This window comes from Rhinolophus hipposideros (genome assembly GCF_964194185.1).
Source record: "Rhinolophus hipposideros genome assembly, chromosome: 3".
Lineage (NCBI taxonomy): Eukaryota > Metazoa > Chordata > Mammalia > Chiroptera > Rhinolophidae > Rhinolophus > Rhinolophus hipposideros.
In genome coordinates, this window is record NC_138049.1 from 65,142,831 (window position 1) to 65,162,350 (window position 19,520).

Consider the following 19,520-nt stretch of genomic DNA (forward strand, 5'->3'; position numbering starts at 1 on the left):
AATAAAAAAAGTTGATAAACATTAATCATATTGTTTTTAAAAAGGTTCTGAGGCAATTATCTCAGTTGACAATTTAAGTGGAATAAAAGATTTAGTAAGAAATATCAGTTAGTTGGTATAAACCATTTAAATTATAACAGTTAGTCAATAAAGTTAATTGATCAAAAAACTGACTCATTACAGTGAATTCATATATAAATATTAGTTAATAGAAGAACTCTGCTGTGTTAGGCTTTGAGATAGCCTAGTGATTTTAAAATCACAGTACTTCATACTTGGGAGTATGCTATATTTTTTTGGTAGCAGCTTTATTGAGATATATTTTATATGCCTTACAATTCACTTATTTAAGGTGTACAATTAAACGGTTTTTAGAATATTCCCTGAGTTATGCAACCATCACCACAATCAATTTTAGAACATTTTTATTATCCAAAAAGAGACCTCTTACTCTTTAGCCGTAAACCACTGTTCCTCCATTCCCTTAGACTTAGCCAACCAAGTTTTCTGTCTCTATAGATTTGTCTATTCTGGACATTTCATATAAATGACCACATATAATATGTGGCCTTTGTGTCTGGTTACTTTTACATAGCATAATGTTTTCAAGGTTTATTAATGTTGTCATTTTGTAGCACATATCAGTACTTCGTTCTTTTTTATGTCTGAATAATATTACGTTGTACAAATATGCCACTTTTTGTTTATTCATCAGTCAGTTGATGGACCTTTGGATTGTTTCCACTTTTTGGTTGTTATGAATAATGTTAACAAAGCATTTGTGTACAAGTTTTTTTTTGGGGGGGTGAGATAGATGTTTTTATTTGTGTGGGGTATATACACAAAGGATTGTAATTGCTAGGTGAAATGGTAAACTCTGTGTTTATCTTTTTGAGGAACTGCCAGACCGTTTTCCAAAGTGGCTGCACCATTTTACATTCCCACCAGCAGTGTACGAGGATTCTGATTTTTCCACATCTTTCCTAGAACTAGTTGTTATCTCACTTTTTGATTCTAACCGTGGTAGTGGTTGTCAATCAGTATCTCATTATGGTTATAATTTGTATTTCCCTGATGATGTTGAGCATCTTTTCACATGCTTATTGGCCATTTGTGTATCTTTTATAGGAGAAATGTCTATTCAAGTCCTTTGCCCACTTTTTAATTGGGTTATTTATCTTTTTATTATTGAGGTGTAAGTGTTCATTATATATGCTGTACACAAGTAATTTATCAGATATATGATTTGCAAATATTTTCTTCCATTTTCCGGATTGTTATGCTATCTATTCTTTCTTTTATTTTATCTGTAACTATCCTGGGAGATAAATGGGTCATTATCATACCCATTTTATAGAAAGTATTAATAACTTTGTCAAAGTGTCAGAGGTAGTTAATAGGCAAAGGATTAGGCCTGGGTCATCTTATTTCTAGTACAGTGTTCTATCCTCATACAGTTACCTGAATAATGTAAATTGGCAGTTTGGGAATAATGAAAACAAGGAAACATTTAAGGTTCACAGTTTTGTTTTTTTTTAATCAAAGTTTAGTGACAAACACATTATTTTATCATTTTGATTCTGACCTAAAGTCTCTAAAATGGAACTTAACTATGAAAATTTTCATGAATGTTGTCAGACGACAAGAGTTTTATAAAATGTTTGATAACTAAAACATGTTTATTTAATAAATATGGGAGTAATTTATAATCACAGTACCAAGAGGCCAGGAGTAAATGAAGAGTAATGTTATTTTGCAACGTACTACTGGCATAAATAACCCCTTATTGATCATGTTTGATCTTAGGTAGCCAAAAGATATCTGTAAATGGCTCTGGGTTTTATTAGTAAATCACTAAAAATTGGGGGCTTATGATCCATCATGCTTATTAGATTTATCAGCCTGTGATTTTTTTCTTTAATATGAAATTTTAAAAGAATTGAAAAGTTAACACAAAGCTTAACACTACTGTGATACAATTTTCTCATGCCTTTGATAAAGGAAAAATAGAATATATTGAGTTTTGTGGTGGAAGATAAGCCTGTCAAAGTCCAATACGCGTGATTTTTGGTGACTTATTTACAATTTATTTTTAGTTTATTTATCTTTTTGTGTGTGTATATATAAGCCCTCAACCCTCTCACTAACCTAACATTGTCACTACAATTTCCAGCCTTTAAGTTGAAAAATGTCTATGGAGAATGATGAAACTTAATATTGCAAAATAGAGTGCTTTGGTATATCTTAAAACTAGGATTTATCTTGTAAACTGAATGAAAAAGTTCATTTTCAAGTAACCTTAGTAAACATAAATTTATAGTGTCAAAGGAATAAGTTACTTGAGACTATAAAGTAATAGTCTTTATAGTCTATTTTTTTCTTGAATGCATTTAAAACAAACACATTAAAGAAATGTCATGAATAAAGATTATTTTGTGAGAAAAAAATTTAGTATATAGGGTATGCATATTAAAATATGTTCATTACTATGGTAGAAAAATTCTCTAGAGTTACAGTTATTGTGATCCAAGAATATAAAGTGCTTTTAAAGTATATTTTTGAAAGATTCCAAATAACTCTAATTTTTAAGACTATATGTTCCAATATCTTAAGTATATATAGTGTTCCTGCCATTGTAACTTGTAATGACATTGTAGTGATAAATATTTTAAGTTTTTATTTTAATGTTGAATTTTTCTAGGTGGATATTCCATCTATTATAACCAAGAAACTATTAAAAGCAGCAATGAAGCATATAGAAGTGATAGTTAAAGCCAGTCAGAAAGGTAATACAGTTTTCTACTACAAAGCTTGAGTGATTTTATTTTTATATATCAACTTTCACCTTAAATATCTAAGTCTGAATGTTGATACATTAACTGATATATTCACAAATTCTGTGAGAGTATTCTTTTAAACTGAAATCCTTTTCCATAGTTTGTTAACCATAGCAGTGATTGTGAAAACTCGAGAATCTATGAAAATTAAAATAGTTACTTTTAGATATACTGTTGATTACTCTTGTCTGTTTTTGAATGCTAGTCTATTGCCTTCACTATTTCCTCTGAGGTGTATCTTAATTTCTTCCCCCTTTCTCCTTGACGATTTCAACAGTTTTTATCTGTCCTATATACTACATATGTATTGCCCATCCCATATACTGCTACTGTGTTAATTTCATGATTCTTAATATGTTATCTCCCTACTAAATAAAAATTAATGACTGCTGTAGAGTCTAAACTACATTTAAACCCTTTGCTATCTAGTCAAATATTTGGATCTACTCTTGTCTTTCACTGTGTATTGTGCTTTAGTCAAAATGACCTATTTTCAGTTTCTTGAGTGTGTCTTGGCCTTTATACTGGCATGACTTGCACACAGCATATGTTCAGCAAATTTTTTCCAATTGAACAAATGAAATCTTCATTTGGGAATTTTCTTTCTCTTAGATCAAACTGAAATGTTCCTTTTTAACAAAATTACGTATATACTCTCTACTTGGTTCTTTGCCAAACTGATTTTCCTTGTGTTTGCATTTGGTATTCTTTGTCGATGTTTTCCCAGTATGTTCTGCAGAATACTACTCTACGTAAGATGACCATGTAGAAGAGGTTTCATGGTCATGTTTTCTGGTAATTACTACATATTGTATTCCCCTTCTGGAAATTCCCAGTAAGTACTAGCATACCAGAATCTCTGAGTAGTACTTAGGAAAGAATAGCTTTAATTTTGTTTGTCCCAGTACGTCCCAGACTCATTTGCATAGGGAACCAGTTCTCCCTTCCTCATAATATCAATATAATCAGAGTACATTTGGGGAAATTATGTTGTAGTCAGAGTTGAAATTAAATTACTAGTTTATTTGTTCTTCAGTATGATTAATTCCTCACATACAAGAAATATTTCAAATTATATATTTAGAGTTCTTTTCTGTGTTCATCTTATAATGTTATAACAAGTAAATAGTTTTTCTTGAACATAGTTAAAAAGTGGAAGAGTTTGAATGTATGTAATTTAATTGTTCAGTAAAAAAGTTAACTTTGAAAATTATTACTGGCAAAATAACCCTGTTACTAGCAAAGACAGAAGATAGTAACTTTGTTGTTGCCATTTTGTTAAGGCTACTTTACTGTTAAGATATAGGAAAATTTTTTTTTTTAATTATTAATAGTAAATTTCATTTATTAGAGGAGTTTTAAGTTTACAGAAAAATTGAGTAGAAAGTATAGAGAGTTCCCATCTGCCCCCCACTTCCCCTATTACTAACATCTTGCCTTAGTTGGTACATTTGTTACAATTGATATACCAATAATGGTATGTTATTAACTAAAGTGTACAGTTTTTCATTAGGGCTTACTCTTTTTATTGTACAATCTATGGGTTCTGACAAATGCATAATGCCATCTATCCGTCATTACAATATACTGAATAGTTTCGCTGTCCTAAAAATCCCATTTTACCTATTCATTCCTCCCTCCTTTCTTTGTGAACCCCTGGCAACCTGTCTCTACAGTTTTGCCTTTTCTAGATTGTCATATAATTGGCATCATATGGTAGCCTTTTCAGACTGGCTTCTTTTTTAGAAATATGCATTTAAGGCTTCTCCATATCTTTTCATGGCTTAATAGCTAATTTCTTTTTATTGCTCATGTTCCATTTTGTAGATGTACCACATTTTGTTTATTTACCTGTTGAAGTATATCTTGGTTGTTTCCAAATTTGGCAATTATGAATAAAGTTATAAACATTTGTGTGGGAAAGTATTTTTTTAATGTAGTCTTTATTTTGTTCCAAAGACAAACACTTTGAACTCAGACTATAAGTAAATGGAGTCATCTTTTTATTTTTAGTTAAATTGATCAGTTAAATAAAATCTCCAAATTATTTTGCCTCTCTGAGAATGATGGTATATATGTATATATATATATACACACACATATATATGCCATATATATACCATATATATGATATATATATATATCATATATATATCATATACATATCACACACACACACACACCAGTTTGACGAAATTCATTGAGTCTTTGCAACATACGGATTGTTAATTTGCTGCTATTCATGTAAAAAAATGGTTCTCAATTAAAAAAAATCACAATTAAATGCTAGATTGGATCCATTATTAACATTGTAATGAATGAAATCCATATAATTAAAAGGCCAAAGGATTAGGAGGACTCTTATTTCATCCAAAGGTCCTGGTGTTCTAAATATTATGACAGTAAGTTAGATAAACTTGTAAAAATGATTTTCAGATTTTTAATTTTTTTATTTCTTTAATGCAGAATTTATTTTCTAAATTCTTTGGCCACACAGTTGTGCATAACTCAGGATAGAAAGGTTCATCTCTTCATCCATATTCATCCTACTCTCCTAGTGTTCTCCCTATCTTGAGGATAGAGATTATGTAGAAGTTTTCTATGTTAGCAGTCTATGGCCCTTAGAAATGTTAACTATATATGTATATTAGAAGCATTGGTTTAATTTAAATTTAATAATAATTGTTCAGAAAGACCTTAATCCAGTCTTTCATCTTGACGATATCTCTTTATTGTGGATTCTGGGAACTTTTCCTTTTCTAGTCTGAAAACTGCTGACTAGTTAGGCAGTAGATACACTGGTGGTTAATGGGGATTAATCCATTCTCTATTTTCCAGCATCTATATTTTGCTTATATTCCCAATTAAGGTTTCTTTCCTTCTATATTCTTTTTATCTTATGCCTGATTCCTTTATTTTCTTGTTACCTAGTTGTACAAAAATCTCTTACATCTGACAGATATTGAATAGATTCCAATCTAGTGACTTAATTTATATATTATATGTGAATGCTTAATCACACCAGATATTGTAACTACTTGGACATTTTCCATGACAAGGTTTCAGTGTTAATAACTATTTAATAACTACTTATGTGGAAACTGAGGCTCAAAACGATTATATCATTTGTTCAAAGTCATTAGTAATGAAGTAGAGTTGAGATTTGAGCATAGCTTAGTCTTCTTATTTTAGATGCCTGTTCATGATACAAATTTTTAGAAGATCTGAACCCCAAAGCATTCTTGGAGAAAAATGCTGGGCAAATAATTGCATGATTATGAAGCAAAATGTGTGTCTTGTAAAAACTAAGCCCTTCTTTGCAAATCCTGCTTTTGTACCTCAGGTGCAGATAGCCCTTCATTTACCTTCTTAGTACTCACACCATTAGAATGCATATGTCGACTATTTTGGTAAATGTGCTTGCATCCTTTTTCAATAAAAATAGACGTAAATAGTCAAAAAGAAAGGCTGTTGAATTAGGGATAAGATTTTCTTCACAAACTCCATGATTTTAAAACTTGGCACAGAATGCATGTAGGGGAAAGCATGACTTGTTTTTCTCCTAGTCTTTGACTAGGAAAACAGTAGCAATACTGTTGTTACTTTTAATCTTTAAAATGTTAGTTTAGTGCTTGGTCTTTTAAGAAAACTTTCTCAATATAACTTATCATTGGCTAATACTTATTAAGTTATCTATCTGATCATGGAATTCTGCTCTATACCTCTTATGTCCTTATCCTTTGGGCAGAAGATACAGAATTTAACCAAGAAAGCCAGTTTCTATACTGTAATTGCTTTAAAAGGTTATCTGAATGATTTTGATGTGAGAGCAGAGGCAATAAAGAATTTTAAGAATAGGTTTTTTTTCCTGTATTTGCAGAGGATGAACAAGATGTAATATTTGATAATAGAAGCTTTGTGTGTATGCTAGAAGTTTTCTGTAGCTTTTTCCACTTAAAAAAATATTTGCTTTTGTTTAATATAATTTGTAAAGTAGTGACATGAGTTTAAATTCTTTTTTGCCAAGGAGGAAAGGTCTTTTTATTTCAGAATTTAAAAACTTCCAACCAAGAGGAAAATTATTTTCTTTATATCCTGTTTGGGAAAAATTTCCCAGTAGAATGCATATTGGAAAGAAAGGAGGGCTAGGAAAGGAATGACTACATTCAATGATTTTCTGTTTATTAGTGGAAATGGCTGAAGTTATTTAATGTTGCGTAACTTCTTTCAGTGTTTATTTTTTATCTCTATTTATAGTGGAAAATACAGAGTTTTTACAGCAAGCTGCTTTAGAAGAATATGGTCCAGAGCTTCACGTGGCTTTGAGGAGTCGAAGAGATGAATTACACTATTTAAGGAAACTTACTGAACTACTTTTTCCTTATGTTTTGCCTCCTAAAGCAACAGACTGCAGGTATAAATAGACTGGAAAATGTCATAGCAGCATTTGCATACCATGGCACACGTATATTGCTATTCTTGATTACAATAAGAGTACACTAAAATTTGAGGTTAGCTTATGATGTGAATAATTTTTCATTTAAGAAATATAATTTACCAAGTCTTAAAATGCCATTTTAGGTGCTAAGTATTTGTGATGTATTGTGTTGCTCAGAATTTTTTCTTGGAAATTGATCCTTGGAAATCAGAGATAAATATGAATAAGGTTAATTTTCTTATTTGAGATCATTATACTTTGTTACTTCCTTGACAGTCCTGTTTTTAAAGACATGTACATTTTGACTCACTGGGAGAAACAATGAGAACAAACTGTACAGACAAGTGTGGGTTTTAAGGTATCTACCTGGGAAGAAATAATTAGAGATCATTTGGCCCATACTCTCTCATTCTGACAGGAGTATGTTTAGATTATTCCATAAAGTAATGTCATTGCTGTTACCCTAATAATCCTTAGAGGAGAAACCATGGCTTATTTTATGGATATACTTTAATATTACTTTATTTAAAATTGTTATTAAAAAATTAAAGTTTCATTTTAATATTTTAAATATTTTTATTTTAAACAAAATAATTTATAATATTAATCTAAATATTATAATTGTAAAATAATTACACTATTAAACATTAATTTTAGACATTGATTTAAATAGATATTAAACATTTTTAAATACTATTACAAGGTGAGAAGTGTTTTCTAATGTTCACCTAAGTCCTTTCTGCTAAGGAAATGCTTTTTTTTCTCTTAAATAGCACTCTCTTTTAGCCAATTAAGGATTCCAAATGTGGTCTGTGAACCAGTAGCTTTCGCATTACTTGGGAGCTTGTTAGAAATGCAGAATCTTGGGGCACACCCCAGACCTGCTGAATCATAGTTTGCATTTTAGCAAGATCCCCAGGTAAGAACTGATGTAAATCACTAATACAACATTATTTCTTTTTCCAGATCCCTGACCTTACTTTTAAGAGAGATCTTCTCTGGTTCAATATTCCTTCCTTCTTTGGATTTCCTAGCTGATCCAGTAAGATTTAAATTTTTTTCATCTAATTGTGGTTAAAATTTATTATCTTAAATGTTTTTACATACACGGTTCAGTGGTGTTAAGTACATTCATAATGTTGAGCAACCATTCACAACTACTCATCTCTGCAACTCTTTTCATTGTACAGAACTGAAACTCTACAACCACTAAACAATAATTCTTCGTTCCTTCCTCCTCCCAGCCCCTGGCACCACCACTCTACTTCTTGTCTCTGTGAATTTGACACCTCTAGGTGCCTCATATAAGTGGAACCATACATTATTTGTCTTTTTTGCTACTGGCTTATTTCACTCATCGTACTGTCCTCAAAGTTCACCCCTGTTGTAGCATATGTCAGAATTTGTCAGAATTTCCCTCCTTTTCAAACCTGAATAATATTCCATTTTCGGTATATAAAATGTTTTACTTATTCATCCATCCATTGGTAGACACTTGGGTTGCTTTTGCTTTTGATCCAGTAAGATTTTGAAGAAACAGGAATATTTTATAAACCTTTTAAATGCCAAAGTCAGAATAACTTTTCTTTGCCCATTTTCACAAAAGGTGAGGCCATGCATTGTAGATTTTTAAAGTCCCTCTGTGTTACACCGGTACTTAGCCACTGCTCCATTTGTTGCTTCATTTTTGTAGAAACTTTCATAATATATAAGCTTTGAGAATTCTGCACAGAACATAGTAATGGAGTTATTTTTGACCTGTGTTTATTTATGATTTTCCTTTAGGATACTGTGAATCATTTGCTTATCATCTTCATATATGATAGCCCGGTGAGTATTGAACATATTAGAAAACAGTTCACGCTGCATTGAATTTTGATTCATATCTGTCAAATCAAATGATGGTTTTAATTAATTAATTAATTCTCTTTCTTCAAAGCCTGAAAAAGCAACTGAACCACCTTCCCCTTTGGTTCCGTTCTTGCAGAAATTTGCAGAACCTAGAAATAAAAAGCCATCTGTAAGTATCTTCAACAATAGCTTATACTACTTTTGATACAAATAATTTTATCACCTATTTATAGAGCCTTAACTGACTCTTCCTTTCATATTGTGTAGGTGCTGAAGTTAGAATTGAAGCAAATCAGAGAGCAACAAGATCTCTTATTTCGTTTCATGAACTTTCTGAAACAAGAAGGAGCAGTGCACGTGTTGCAAATTTGTCTGACTGTGGGTGAGGTTTACCTGTATACTTCACTAAAATCATTTTTAAACTTTTTAATATATTTGAATATTTAGATCAGAGTTGATGTTATAGTTGTCATCTGTCATTGTACTGTGTTTCATTTACTAGATATTCTAAGGGCACCCATGAGTTGTCTCTCAATTGTCCACTCTTTTCCAGATTGGGACGTAATCTGTTACTGATTTCAACCAACTTCTATTAGCAGAAAAAACTACTAAAAATTGAGTATATGAAAATATATTAAAGATCCAATTATTAGCCTATATCAATAGCAGTTTGTTTTAGTTTTTGTTCAGAATTGTTTTGATTAAATAATCAAATATAAAAGTGTTTATTTTGATTTTTAAGCTGTATAACATCTTGCTTTATTGGATTTAGGAGACTTTAACGACTGTGAAAAGATTATTTTTACTGCACCTGATTTCTTTTTCGAATACAACTTTTTAAAAATACAAGTATAGTTTACACATGAAACTCATAGAACTTAAATGAGCAGTTTGATCAGTTTGGCAAATCTGTACATCTGTATAACCTAACACCTTTATCAAGATATAGAACGTTTCCATCACTCCAGAAAGTTCTTTTAGGGCCCTTCCCAAATGACCCATCCCTGCTCCCACTTCTACCAAAGCAATCGCTGGTCTCATTTCTCACAGTACGGATTGGTTTTGCTTACATAATTTCCTACATAAAAGGAATCACATAGTATGTACTCTTTTGTGCTTAGCTTCATTGATTGAGACTAATATTTTTTAAGATTGATCCATGTAGTTGTATAGTTGAGTAGTTTGCTCTATTTTATTGCTAAGTAGTATTTTGTATGAGTATACAAAAGTTTCTGAGTTTCTGTATCCATTCTCCTTGTAGATAGATATCTGCACTGCTTCCACTTTTGGGCTATTATGAATAAAGTTGCTATGAACGTTCTTGTAGAAGGCTTTCTGTTGGGCATACATTTAATAACTGGAATTAGAATTGCTGGGTCACAGAGTAGATACATGTTTAATTTTATAAGAAAATGCCATTTTATTTTTCAAAGTAGTTGTAGTACTTTATTCCTCTTAGCAATTTGTGAGAGTTCTGATTGCTCTACATCTTTACTAAAATTTGGTGGTGTTTATTTTTTAAAATTTTAGCCAGCTTAGTGGGTGTATGATGGTATATTGTCTGCTTTTAATTTGCATTTCTCTAATGACTAATGATGTTGAAGACCTATCATATGCTTATTGGCCATACAGATATCTTCCAATGGAAGTATTTAAGTCTTTTGCCTGCTTTTTATTGTTTTCCTTTTTGTCATTAAATTATAGGAGTTCTCTACATATTCTAAATACAAGTGTCTTGTTAGATATAAGTATTATTAATATTTTCTCCCAGATTATGGCTTGTCTTTTTCTGAATATTGTATTTTGATGAACAGAACTTCTAAATTTTGATGACATTCAAGATAATCTATTTTTAATTTTATGGTTAGTGTTTTCTGAGAGTTCTATAAGAAAGTCAGATATTTGCTGTTTTTCTCTAGATGCATTATAGTTTATTTTTTACATGTAGGTTTATGATCTACCTTGAAATAATTTTTGTGTTGGTATGAGGTAGGAGTGGAGGTTTATTTTTTCCTCTTTGAAAAAAATACCCATTTTTTCCCAATACCCATTTTTTGAAGACACATTTCTTTACCATTTTGAATGACTTTGGCATCTTTGTCAAATCATTTGACCATTTAAATGTGGGTATGTTTCTGGATTCTGTTCTTTTCCATTGCGCCATATGTCTCTTTTTTTGGCCAATACTATAGTCTTGATAACTTTGGCTATATAGTAAGTATTGAAATCTAAGGCCTCCTGTTTTGTTCTTTTTCAAGATTGCTCTGGTTATTTTAGGTTCTTTTCATTTTTATATACATTTTCGAGTCAGATTGCCAGTTTCCACACACACACACACACACACACACAGCCTGCTTAGATATTTTGGTTGGATTACATTGAATTGATAGATCAACTTGGAGACTATTGATATCTCAATAGTATTTAGATTTCCAATGCATGAACATATTACATTTTTTCATTCAAGTCTTACTTAATTTCTCTATATAATATTTTGTAGTTTTCACATGGGTCTTTATGGTTTTGGATGTATTTGCATGTGGTATTTAAAATGTTTTTTCAAATTGTTTGTTGCTAATATACAGAAATATAATTTATTTCTTACATTATTGATTTTATATTTTGTGACATAGCTAAATCCATTTATTAGTTCTACTAACGTTTTGTAGATTTCCTTAGGATTTTCTGCATACATAGTCATGTCATCTGTGAATACAGTTTTACTTTTTCCTTTATAATGTTTATGCCTTTTATTTCTGTTTCTTGCCTATTGGGAATGGCAGGGACCATCACTACATTGTTTAATTGAAGTGGTGAAAGCTGACAGCCTTGCTTTGTTCATGATCTTAGGGGGAAATCATTTAGTGTTTTACCATTAAGTATGATATTAGTTTGAGATTTTTTTAGATTATCCTTCATCATACTGAGAAGGTTTCCTTCTGTTCCTGGTTTGCTGAGAATTTTTATCATGAATAGGTATTATATTTTTTTCAAAAGCTTTTAGTGCATCTCAGTAACGTATTATATTGTCACCAAGTTATTCCTAATGTTCCCTCATTGTGGAGCTATAGTAATGGCTCCTCTTCATTGGTAATTTGTACTTTCTTTTTCTTAACCTATATTGGTAGGGGTTTATGAGATTTATTAATATTTTCGAATGCTGATTTTCTGCTTTTCTTTTACTAACCTTGAGTCTAGTTTGCACTTCTTTTTCTGGTTTAAAGTGAAAGCACTGATGTTTAATTTGCACAGCTTGTCTTCTTTCTTAACATAGGCATTTTAAATTATAAATTTCTCTCTATGAATTGCTATAACTGAATTGCAAAATTTTTGCTTTGTTATGTTGGTTTTTTTTTGTCATTTAGTTTGAAATTTCAAATCTCCCTGTGGCTTATTCTTTGACCCTTGTGTTATTTCGAAGTATATTGTTAAATTTACAAAGATTTGGGTATTTTCGAGATATCTTATTGTGATTGATTTCTAATTTAATACTATTCTGGTCGGACAATATATTCTTTGTAATTTCAGTCATTGAAATTTATTGAAATTTATTTTATGGGCAAGCCATATGATCTGTCTTAATGAATGTTCCATGTGCATGTGAGAAGAACATCTATTTTGCTGTGTTGGGTATCATTCTATAAATGTCAGGTTAAATTGATGGATTACATTAAAATATTCTGTGCTCTTTCTGATTTTTTAATGGATTTGCTACTTCTTTTCATTTTGTTAATCTTTTTTTCCCATGTACTTTGAGCTTATTATTAGCTGCAGACACATTTATTATGATTGTTATGTCTTCTTGATGAGTTTATCCTTTATCGTTGTAAAATGATAATGATTTTATCTCTGGTAATTCTTTCTTGAAGTCTACTTTGTTTGATATTAATATAGCTACAGTATTTTTCTTTACACTTGGGTTTGCATTGTATATCTTTTTCTATACGATTAAAGTATTTAATGTACTTCTTATAAATAGCACATCAGTGAATCTTGCTTTAAAAAGTCTAGTTAGATAATCTTTGCTTTCTAATTGATATGTGTAGTACTTTTACATTTAATATAATTATGTTTATTGTTAGGTCTTCTGTATTGGTGTTTCATATTTGTTTCATATATTCTTTGTTCTTCTTTTCCTTCTTTCCTGCCTTTCTGAGTATTTTTTAGTATTCTATTTTATCTTCTCTATTAACTTTTTAATCTTTCATTTATTTATCACAGTCTTCACTTGAAAATATTTCACAGCTTCAGGAACAATATAAGAACCTCAGTATACTTCAAATTTCCCCCTTCCTACTATTATGCTTATCATATATTTTAATTCTGTGTGTGCTATAAATTCCACAGTACATTGTCATCTTTTCCTTAAATAGTCAGTCTTACACACACACACACGCACACACACACACACACACACATTTTGACTGTGATAGCTATTGGCATATTAACCTGTCTGGTGCTCTTTATTCCTTTCTGTAGAACTAGGTTTCTGTTAACATTTTTCCTCTGCTGACAGAAATCTTTTTCACATTTCTTATAGTTCCAATCTGCTGGAGGTAAATTCTCTTAGCTTTTGTCTGTCTGAAGAGATGTTTATTTTTGTCTTCATTTTTGAAGGATGTTTTCACTGAACATAGAATTTTAGGTTTGCAGATTTTTTTCTCTCAGTACTTGTAGTCATTCTTCAGTTGTCTTTTGGACAATGCCATAGTTTCTTATGAGAAATCAGCATCCATTTTTTTTTCTTGTTCCCCTGTATATGATATATCCCCTTTTCCCTGACCGATTTTATAATTTTCTTTCTTTTTTTTCTTTTTTTTTTTGGTTTTTAGCAGTTTGACTATAACATGTAGTTTTCTTTTTTATTTATTCTGCTTGGATTTTACTGAGTCTTTCATCATTTTTTACAATTCTTGGCTGTTATCTCTTTAGATATTCTGCCTCATTTTCTCTCTCCTTTCCTTTTGAGACTCCAATTACGTGAATTTTCTGTCACTCCCAAAGATCTTATATGTTCTATTCTAGTTTTTTTCTTTTTAATTCCTTCCCTTCCTCTCTGTGTTTCATTGGATAATTAAGAATTAAGATGTAAACTCCATATAAACAACTCTTGGAATAAAAAAGAAGGCAGTCAATAGTTTGGCTATCCAAATGCTATTATCTGTCATTTTACAAAAAAGATTCATTTGTTCAGACTCTCAAATCCATCACTAGTTTGTAGCCTTCATGGTTGAGGAAATAGTGTTTAAACACTTGAGTGGAACTAAAAAACAAGCCTTAGTTTTCACTGTTATTTAGTGAATCAGATTTCACAATATTAAAGACTCTTGGTATAAGAAATTAACCCAGTATGTTTTTTAAAGAAAATTTTGGAAATATATTTACTGGTCTAAATTTTAGAATATTTGTATTGCTATATAAGTATTTACATATTTATATTGGCATATAAAATATTTGGGTGACTGAGTTTCTGTTTAATCTGAGTAGTTATTTTAATCCCAATTAAAACTTTTTAAAAAACTTAAAATGATGAATAGTTTGTTTATAATTGTTGTTTTTAATATTGATTACAATTAGACTGGAAATATGAAGTTTTCATGAATAGTTGTATATTAAAATAACTCATTTTTTTTCTTACTCTTGTCTAATTTGCTAGAGGAATTCAATGATAGAATTTTGCGACCAGAGTTATCAAATGATGAAATGCTATCTCTTCATGAGGAGTTGCAGAAGATTTATAAAACATACTGTTTGGATGAAAGTATTGACAAAATTCGATTTGATCCTTTCATTGTAGAAGAGATTCAAAAAAGTAAGTCAAAGATGATGAGAATGAATTCTATAGCTTTTTAAAGTTTTCAGAGTTTTCTTATGTATTTTATTTATTGCAACAGCTATGTGAGATACACAGGCAGCTACAGGTATTATCCTATTTTGCTAACAAGGTGAAAGATTTGATGAAGAAGCTTATTCACAATAAGCATAACTATTACTTGCTAGCACTGCAGCTTGGCTGTTCTAATTCCTTATTCTGGTGTAATTTCTATATTTTACAGTGGATTTTCTGCAAAACGTTTTTTCAGGACTGTTTGTATGCTATTTCACTGTCATGCATTTTAAACTAATGTATAATGTATTTATGCTCTTCACAAAAAAATTCTACAATATAATTTTTTAAAATAGTTGCTGAAGGCCCATATATAGATGTTGTGAAACTTCAAACTATGAGATGTCTTTTTGAAGCATATGAACATGTACTTTCTTTGTTGGAGACTGTGTTTACTCCTATGTTCTGCCACAGTGATGAGGTAAGTCAAAATATTAATCTTATTTGAGGATTTTTCTATAAGATTTAATAGTAGCTTTGATATCATTGGATGAATGATTCAAATAGCAAAATAAACAGAAAAATAAAACATGATTAAGGAAGCGAATACTCTTTTTTTACCACATAACTTAATAGAGATTAGAAGTTGATTGTAAATATAATTCTCAATACCAAAATCATGTTGGTACATATATGACTAGGTGGATTGTGACCAAATTGGTCTACCTGACTTGCCAGATGCCTAAGCTTTGTGGTACTATGATATAATAGAAGCCCCATTCTTCTTGTATATACATTATTTATAGACCTGTGGAAATCAAATGGCCTGAATATCTATTTGCAATATTTTAATCCTTACTCGTGGTTGTAGTCACTTGATTTAAATAATATTTTCTTTAAACTGGAAAGTAGCATGATAAAGTAGCATGTTTCAATATTAAATATTAGTTTAATAAATCATAATTATTTCTGAAGTATTTCAGACAACTTTTAAGAGGTGCAGAATCACCAACACGCAATTCAAAATTCAACAGGTAGGTATATTTAATCATATGTATATTTTGTTTTTGTATTGTACTTGTTGATACTAATTATTCTGTAATAGTATCATTGTCTTTATTAGCTGTTTTTCTGTGAATATGTAATTCCATTGCTGCAAAAGTAAGACGTTGTATTGAAGAACTATAGAACTGTACTATATACAGTAACCTAAAATGCTTGAAATTCTTTTGGAAAAATTTAACAAGATACACACCATTACCTTGTTAATCTCATAGTTAATACATATTAGTGCTTGATTACCTGCATTATTAGAGACTGTGGATTGCATGTATAAATGAAATTCACTGACAACTCAATTTTAGATAGTTTTTCCCCCCTACGGAGTACTTTTTATTAGAGTACTTATTGGTTATAAAAATGGAGAGGTTTTTCTCCCTTTCTCTTTGGGCTCTCTAGAAATGTAAGTGTGCAGTTAAGTGATGTAAAGAAAGGTAACAGAAGAGAGAAGACTTACCCATTTATAAACTAAATTATTAATGTCTTGATTTGTCCTTTAATTGTTATATGTACAAAATTGACACAGACACCAAATCTATAAATGTACAGGATATTCACATTGCTCTCAATACCTTCTAGTTTAAGCAAAGATCTAATAAAGATATAAATAAATTGGAAATGTGGTACAAAGAGAGAAGTACATAGAAAATTGAATAGTTTTTTTTAAGATAGATGGTACTAAGAAAAATGTGAAAAGCTTAGCCATGGAGAGAATATATTACATTTTTTGACATAACCAAGTGTTGTAGAAATAGATTTGAATTTTTTTGAATGTTGAATATTAATTCTTACATAATGCCTCAGTATAAGTAGTACACATATAATAACTTTTTCTGAAAGGTAGAACATATCTGTAATGATTCTTTGTAAACATATCACTTCTTCACTTTTTTCTAAGAATTTATATATTACAGCCATGAAACACTGACTATTTAACAAAAATCTCATCCATGCTATTTAAAACTAGCATTCTTTACCCAATCCACATGCCTCTTATTTCATGTGAATACTTTTTCAAGACTTTTATCAAATTTCCCAGCATAACTTGAGAAGCAGGTGAAATTTATCCGTTTGTAGATTTAGTATGTTTAGAGTCTCAGAATTTTGAGTTTAATAGGACTTAATAGAAGCTCCTGTGTAGAACCATTTAAGACAAAGTGGTTCTTTGATTTGATAAGCCTGCTGAATAGTTAAATCTAAGCTAGGGTCAACTTTGGAGACGGAACGCTTCCTTTGCCACTTTGAGAACACCTAGTTGTCTTCACCATATTAAAGCACCAATTTTGCTGGCTTTAAAATATAAAATAAACAGGAAGAAAATATGGGTTCTTTTTATTCTGTGTGCTGATGATAGTCTTTTAAAATAAGGTAAGTTTTTCTTTGTATTGACCTGACTTTAATATTAAGTATCAGTCTTGTCAGTCAGAAGTCTGCTTTTGTGATACTTAATGATTCATTTGCCTACTACTATATAGAATAAGTAAAAGATTTTCTTAACATTCTTTCATCAAAAATTTAGAGCATTGCTAATTTAAATTACTTAAAATATGTATGTTATTCATATATTTTATGTCTACATTCTATTTCATTGTATCTTAAGAGCAAAATTTTAAGGGATATTCTGTTTCACGTCATACTCAAAGCACAGCTTAAAAGATATTTAGGGATCTTTTGTTAACTTTCCTTCTTAAAACATACTTTTAAAAATATGCAAATTAAAAACGTGTGAAGCATGTGTAATTATATTTAATATGAACGTGAATTCCATGCTGGAAAATACGAGTTTGTTTTCTGTGCCAAGTTTTTAGTGGCTTAGTCTCGGCATACTTTCCACTGTGTCAACGGTATGCCTAAATGAGGACAAAAAGTACAGAATTATTTCCTGACACATTGAGTTTTTAAAACCTTCTTTTTAATTGTCTAGAATTCATACCCCTAAACCCCCCAAAACAGTTAGCCATTGTATTTTGTTTCTCTTTCCTTTATCATGTTATTCATGAGAATTCCTGCCCTTTACAAAAATGAATGCTGTCCACCTGTGTAACTTTTAAAAGCTTTAAAATTTTGTTTTGTATTCTAAAGTGAAATTGGTTTAATATCTGGGCTTTCTCTCTCTCTCTCTTTCTCTCCTTTCCTTATATAATTTTACATATCTGTTATTGCAGAGGTAGCCTAAGTTTGGATGATTTTCGGTAAGTCTTGAGATGGCATGTGCCTTTTTTCTGTATGTTATCCGTTTAAGTCCAGAAAGTACTCCCAAAACAACCTAAGTACAACTAAAAAGGAAAATCATGAAACACTGTGTTATTACTACCTTTCTATCAGCTATTTGGAATATCCTTTAAAAATTAACCTCGACTTTGATTCTAGATATCTACTTTTTGAAATAGCATGATATAAGTCATCATAAAATAAAGATGTTAGTATAAAAATAAAATGAAAAAGCCAGTATTTAGCTTTTCAAGGTTATTGACTCATTTTCTTTTGTTACTGATTTTGCTAAACTGCTTTTAGAATTTTTTGTATTTAAAGAATTTATTTTAAAGCAGGAAAGTAGCACAGTATTTCTGGGCATAATGACAAATGAGATACTTTATATGTTATATTTTAAAAAGCCCAATTATTTTATAATCTATAAAAGATTCTAGAGACTAAAATCTATCTAGATTCTAGATATCTAGATTTTAATAATATTTTGTATATGTTTTTAAAGATTTTTATTAAAAAATATATACAACATTGTATCAGTTTCAGGTGTACACCATAGTTCAACATTTATTTATTTATTTTTTAGAATTTTAACTTTCTAAAATTTTATATCACATTGTGTGCTCACTACCCAGAGTCAGTTCTTCCATCACCATATATTTGACCCCCTTTACCCTCTTCTACCATTCCCCCTCCCTCCCTCCCTTCTGGTTCAACATTTATATACCTAAAGAAGTGATCACCATAATTCCAGCAACCATCTGACACTGTACCATGCTATTACAATGTTGTTGATTATTTTCCCCATGCTGTACATTACATCCCCATGACTTATTTGTTTTATACCTGGAAATTTGAATCTCTCATTCTCTTTCACCTTCCCTCTCCTTCTTAATTTTTCAATTACAGTTAGCATTCAGTTATATTTGGTATTAATTTCAGGTATAGAGCATAATGTTATACATTTGCATAATTTAAGAGTGGATGTATTTCTGGGCTCTCTGTTCTGTTCCATTGATCTATGTGTCTGTTTTTATGCGAGTACCATGCTGTTTTGATTACTATAACCTTGTGATATGATTTGATGTGAGATAGTGTGATACCTCCCATTTTGTTCTTATTTCTTAAGAATGCCATGGCTACTCGGGGTCTTTTATGGTTCCATATAAATTTTAGGATTATATGTTCTAGTTCTGTGAAAAATGTTGTTGGTAATTTGATAGGGATTGCGTTGAATCTATACATTGCCTTAGGTAGTATGGAATGCCCTACAAAATATAATGCTAAATGAAATAAGCCA

At 30.4% G+C, this 19,520-nt stretch overlaps 1 protein-coding gene across 6 annotated transcripts in view; it reads left to right on the forward strand.

Annotated features, from left to right (window-relative positions):
- Positions 1-19,520, forward strand: part of SNX14 (sorting nexin 14) — a 65,806-nt gene that overhangs the window by 23,717 nt on the left and 22,569 nt on the right. For 3 of the 6 annotated variants that reach the window (XM_081044191.1, XM_081044188.1, XM_081044192.1), the window contains 10 exons: positions 2,702-2,786; positions 7,095-7,251; positions 8,242-8,317; positions 9,061-9,105; positions 9,215-9,295; positions 9,394-9,508; positions 14,783-14,938; positions 15,310-15,434; positions 15,929-15,987; positions 18,178-18,204. In XM_081044191.1, the coding sequence (XP_080900317.1) occupies positions 2,702-2,786; positions 7,095-7,251; positions 8,242-8,317; positions 9,061-9,105; positions 9,215-9,295; positions 9,394-9,508; positions 14,783-14,938; positions 15,310-15,434; positions 15,929-15,987; positions 18,178-18,204 (926 nt within the window). The remainder of the gene's footprint in view (positions 1-2,701; positions 2,787-7,094; positions 7,252-8,241; positions 8,318-9,060; positions 9,106-9,214; positions 9,296-9,393; positions 9,509-14,782; positions 14,939-15,309; positions 15,435-15,928; positions 15,988-18,177; positions 18,205-19,520) is intronic. The other 3 variants (XM_081044190.1, XM_081044189.1, XM_081044193.1) reach the window with 1 other exon arrangement.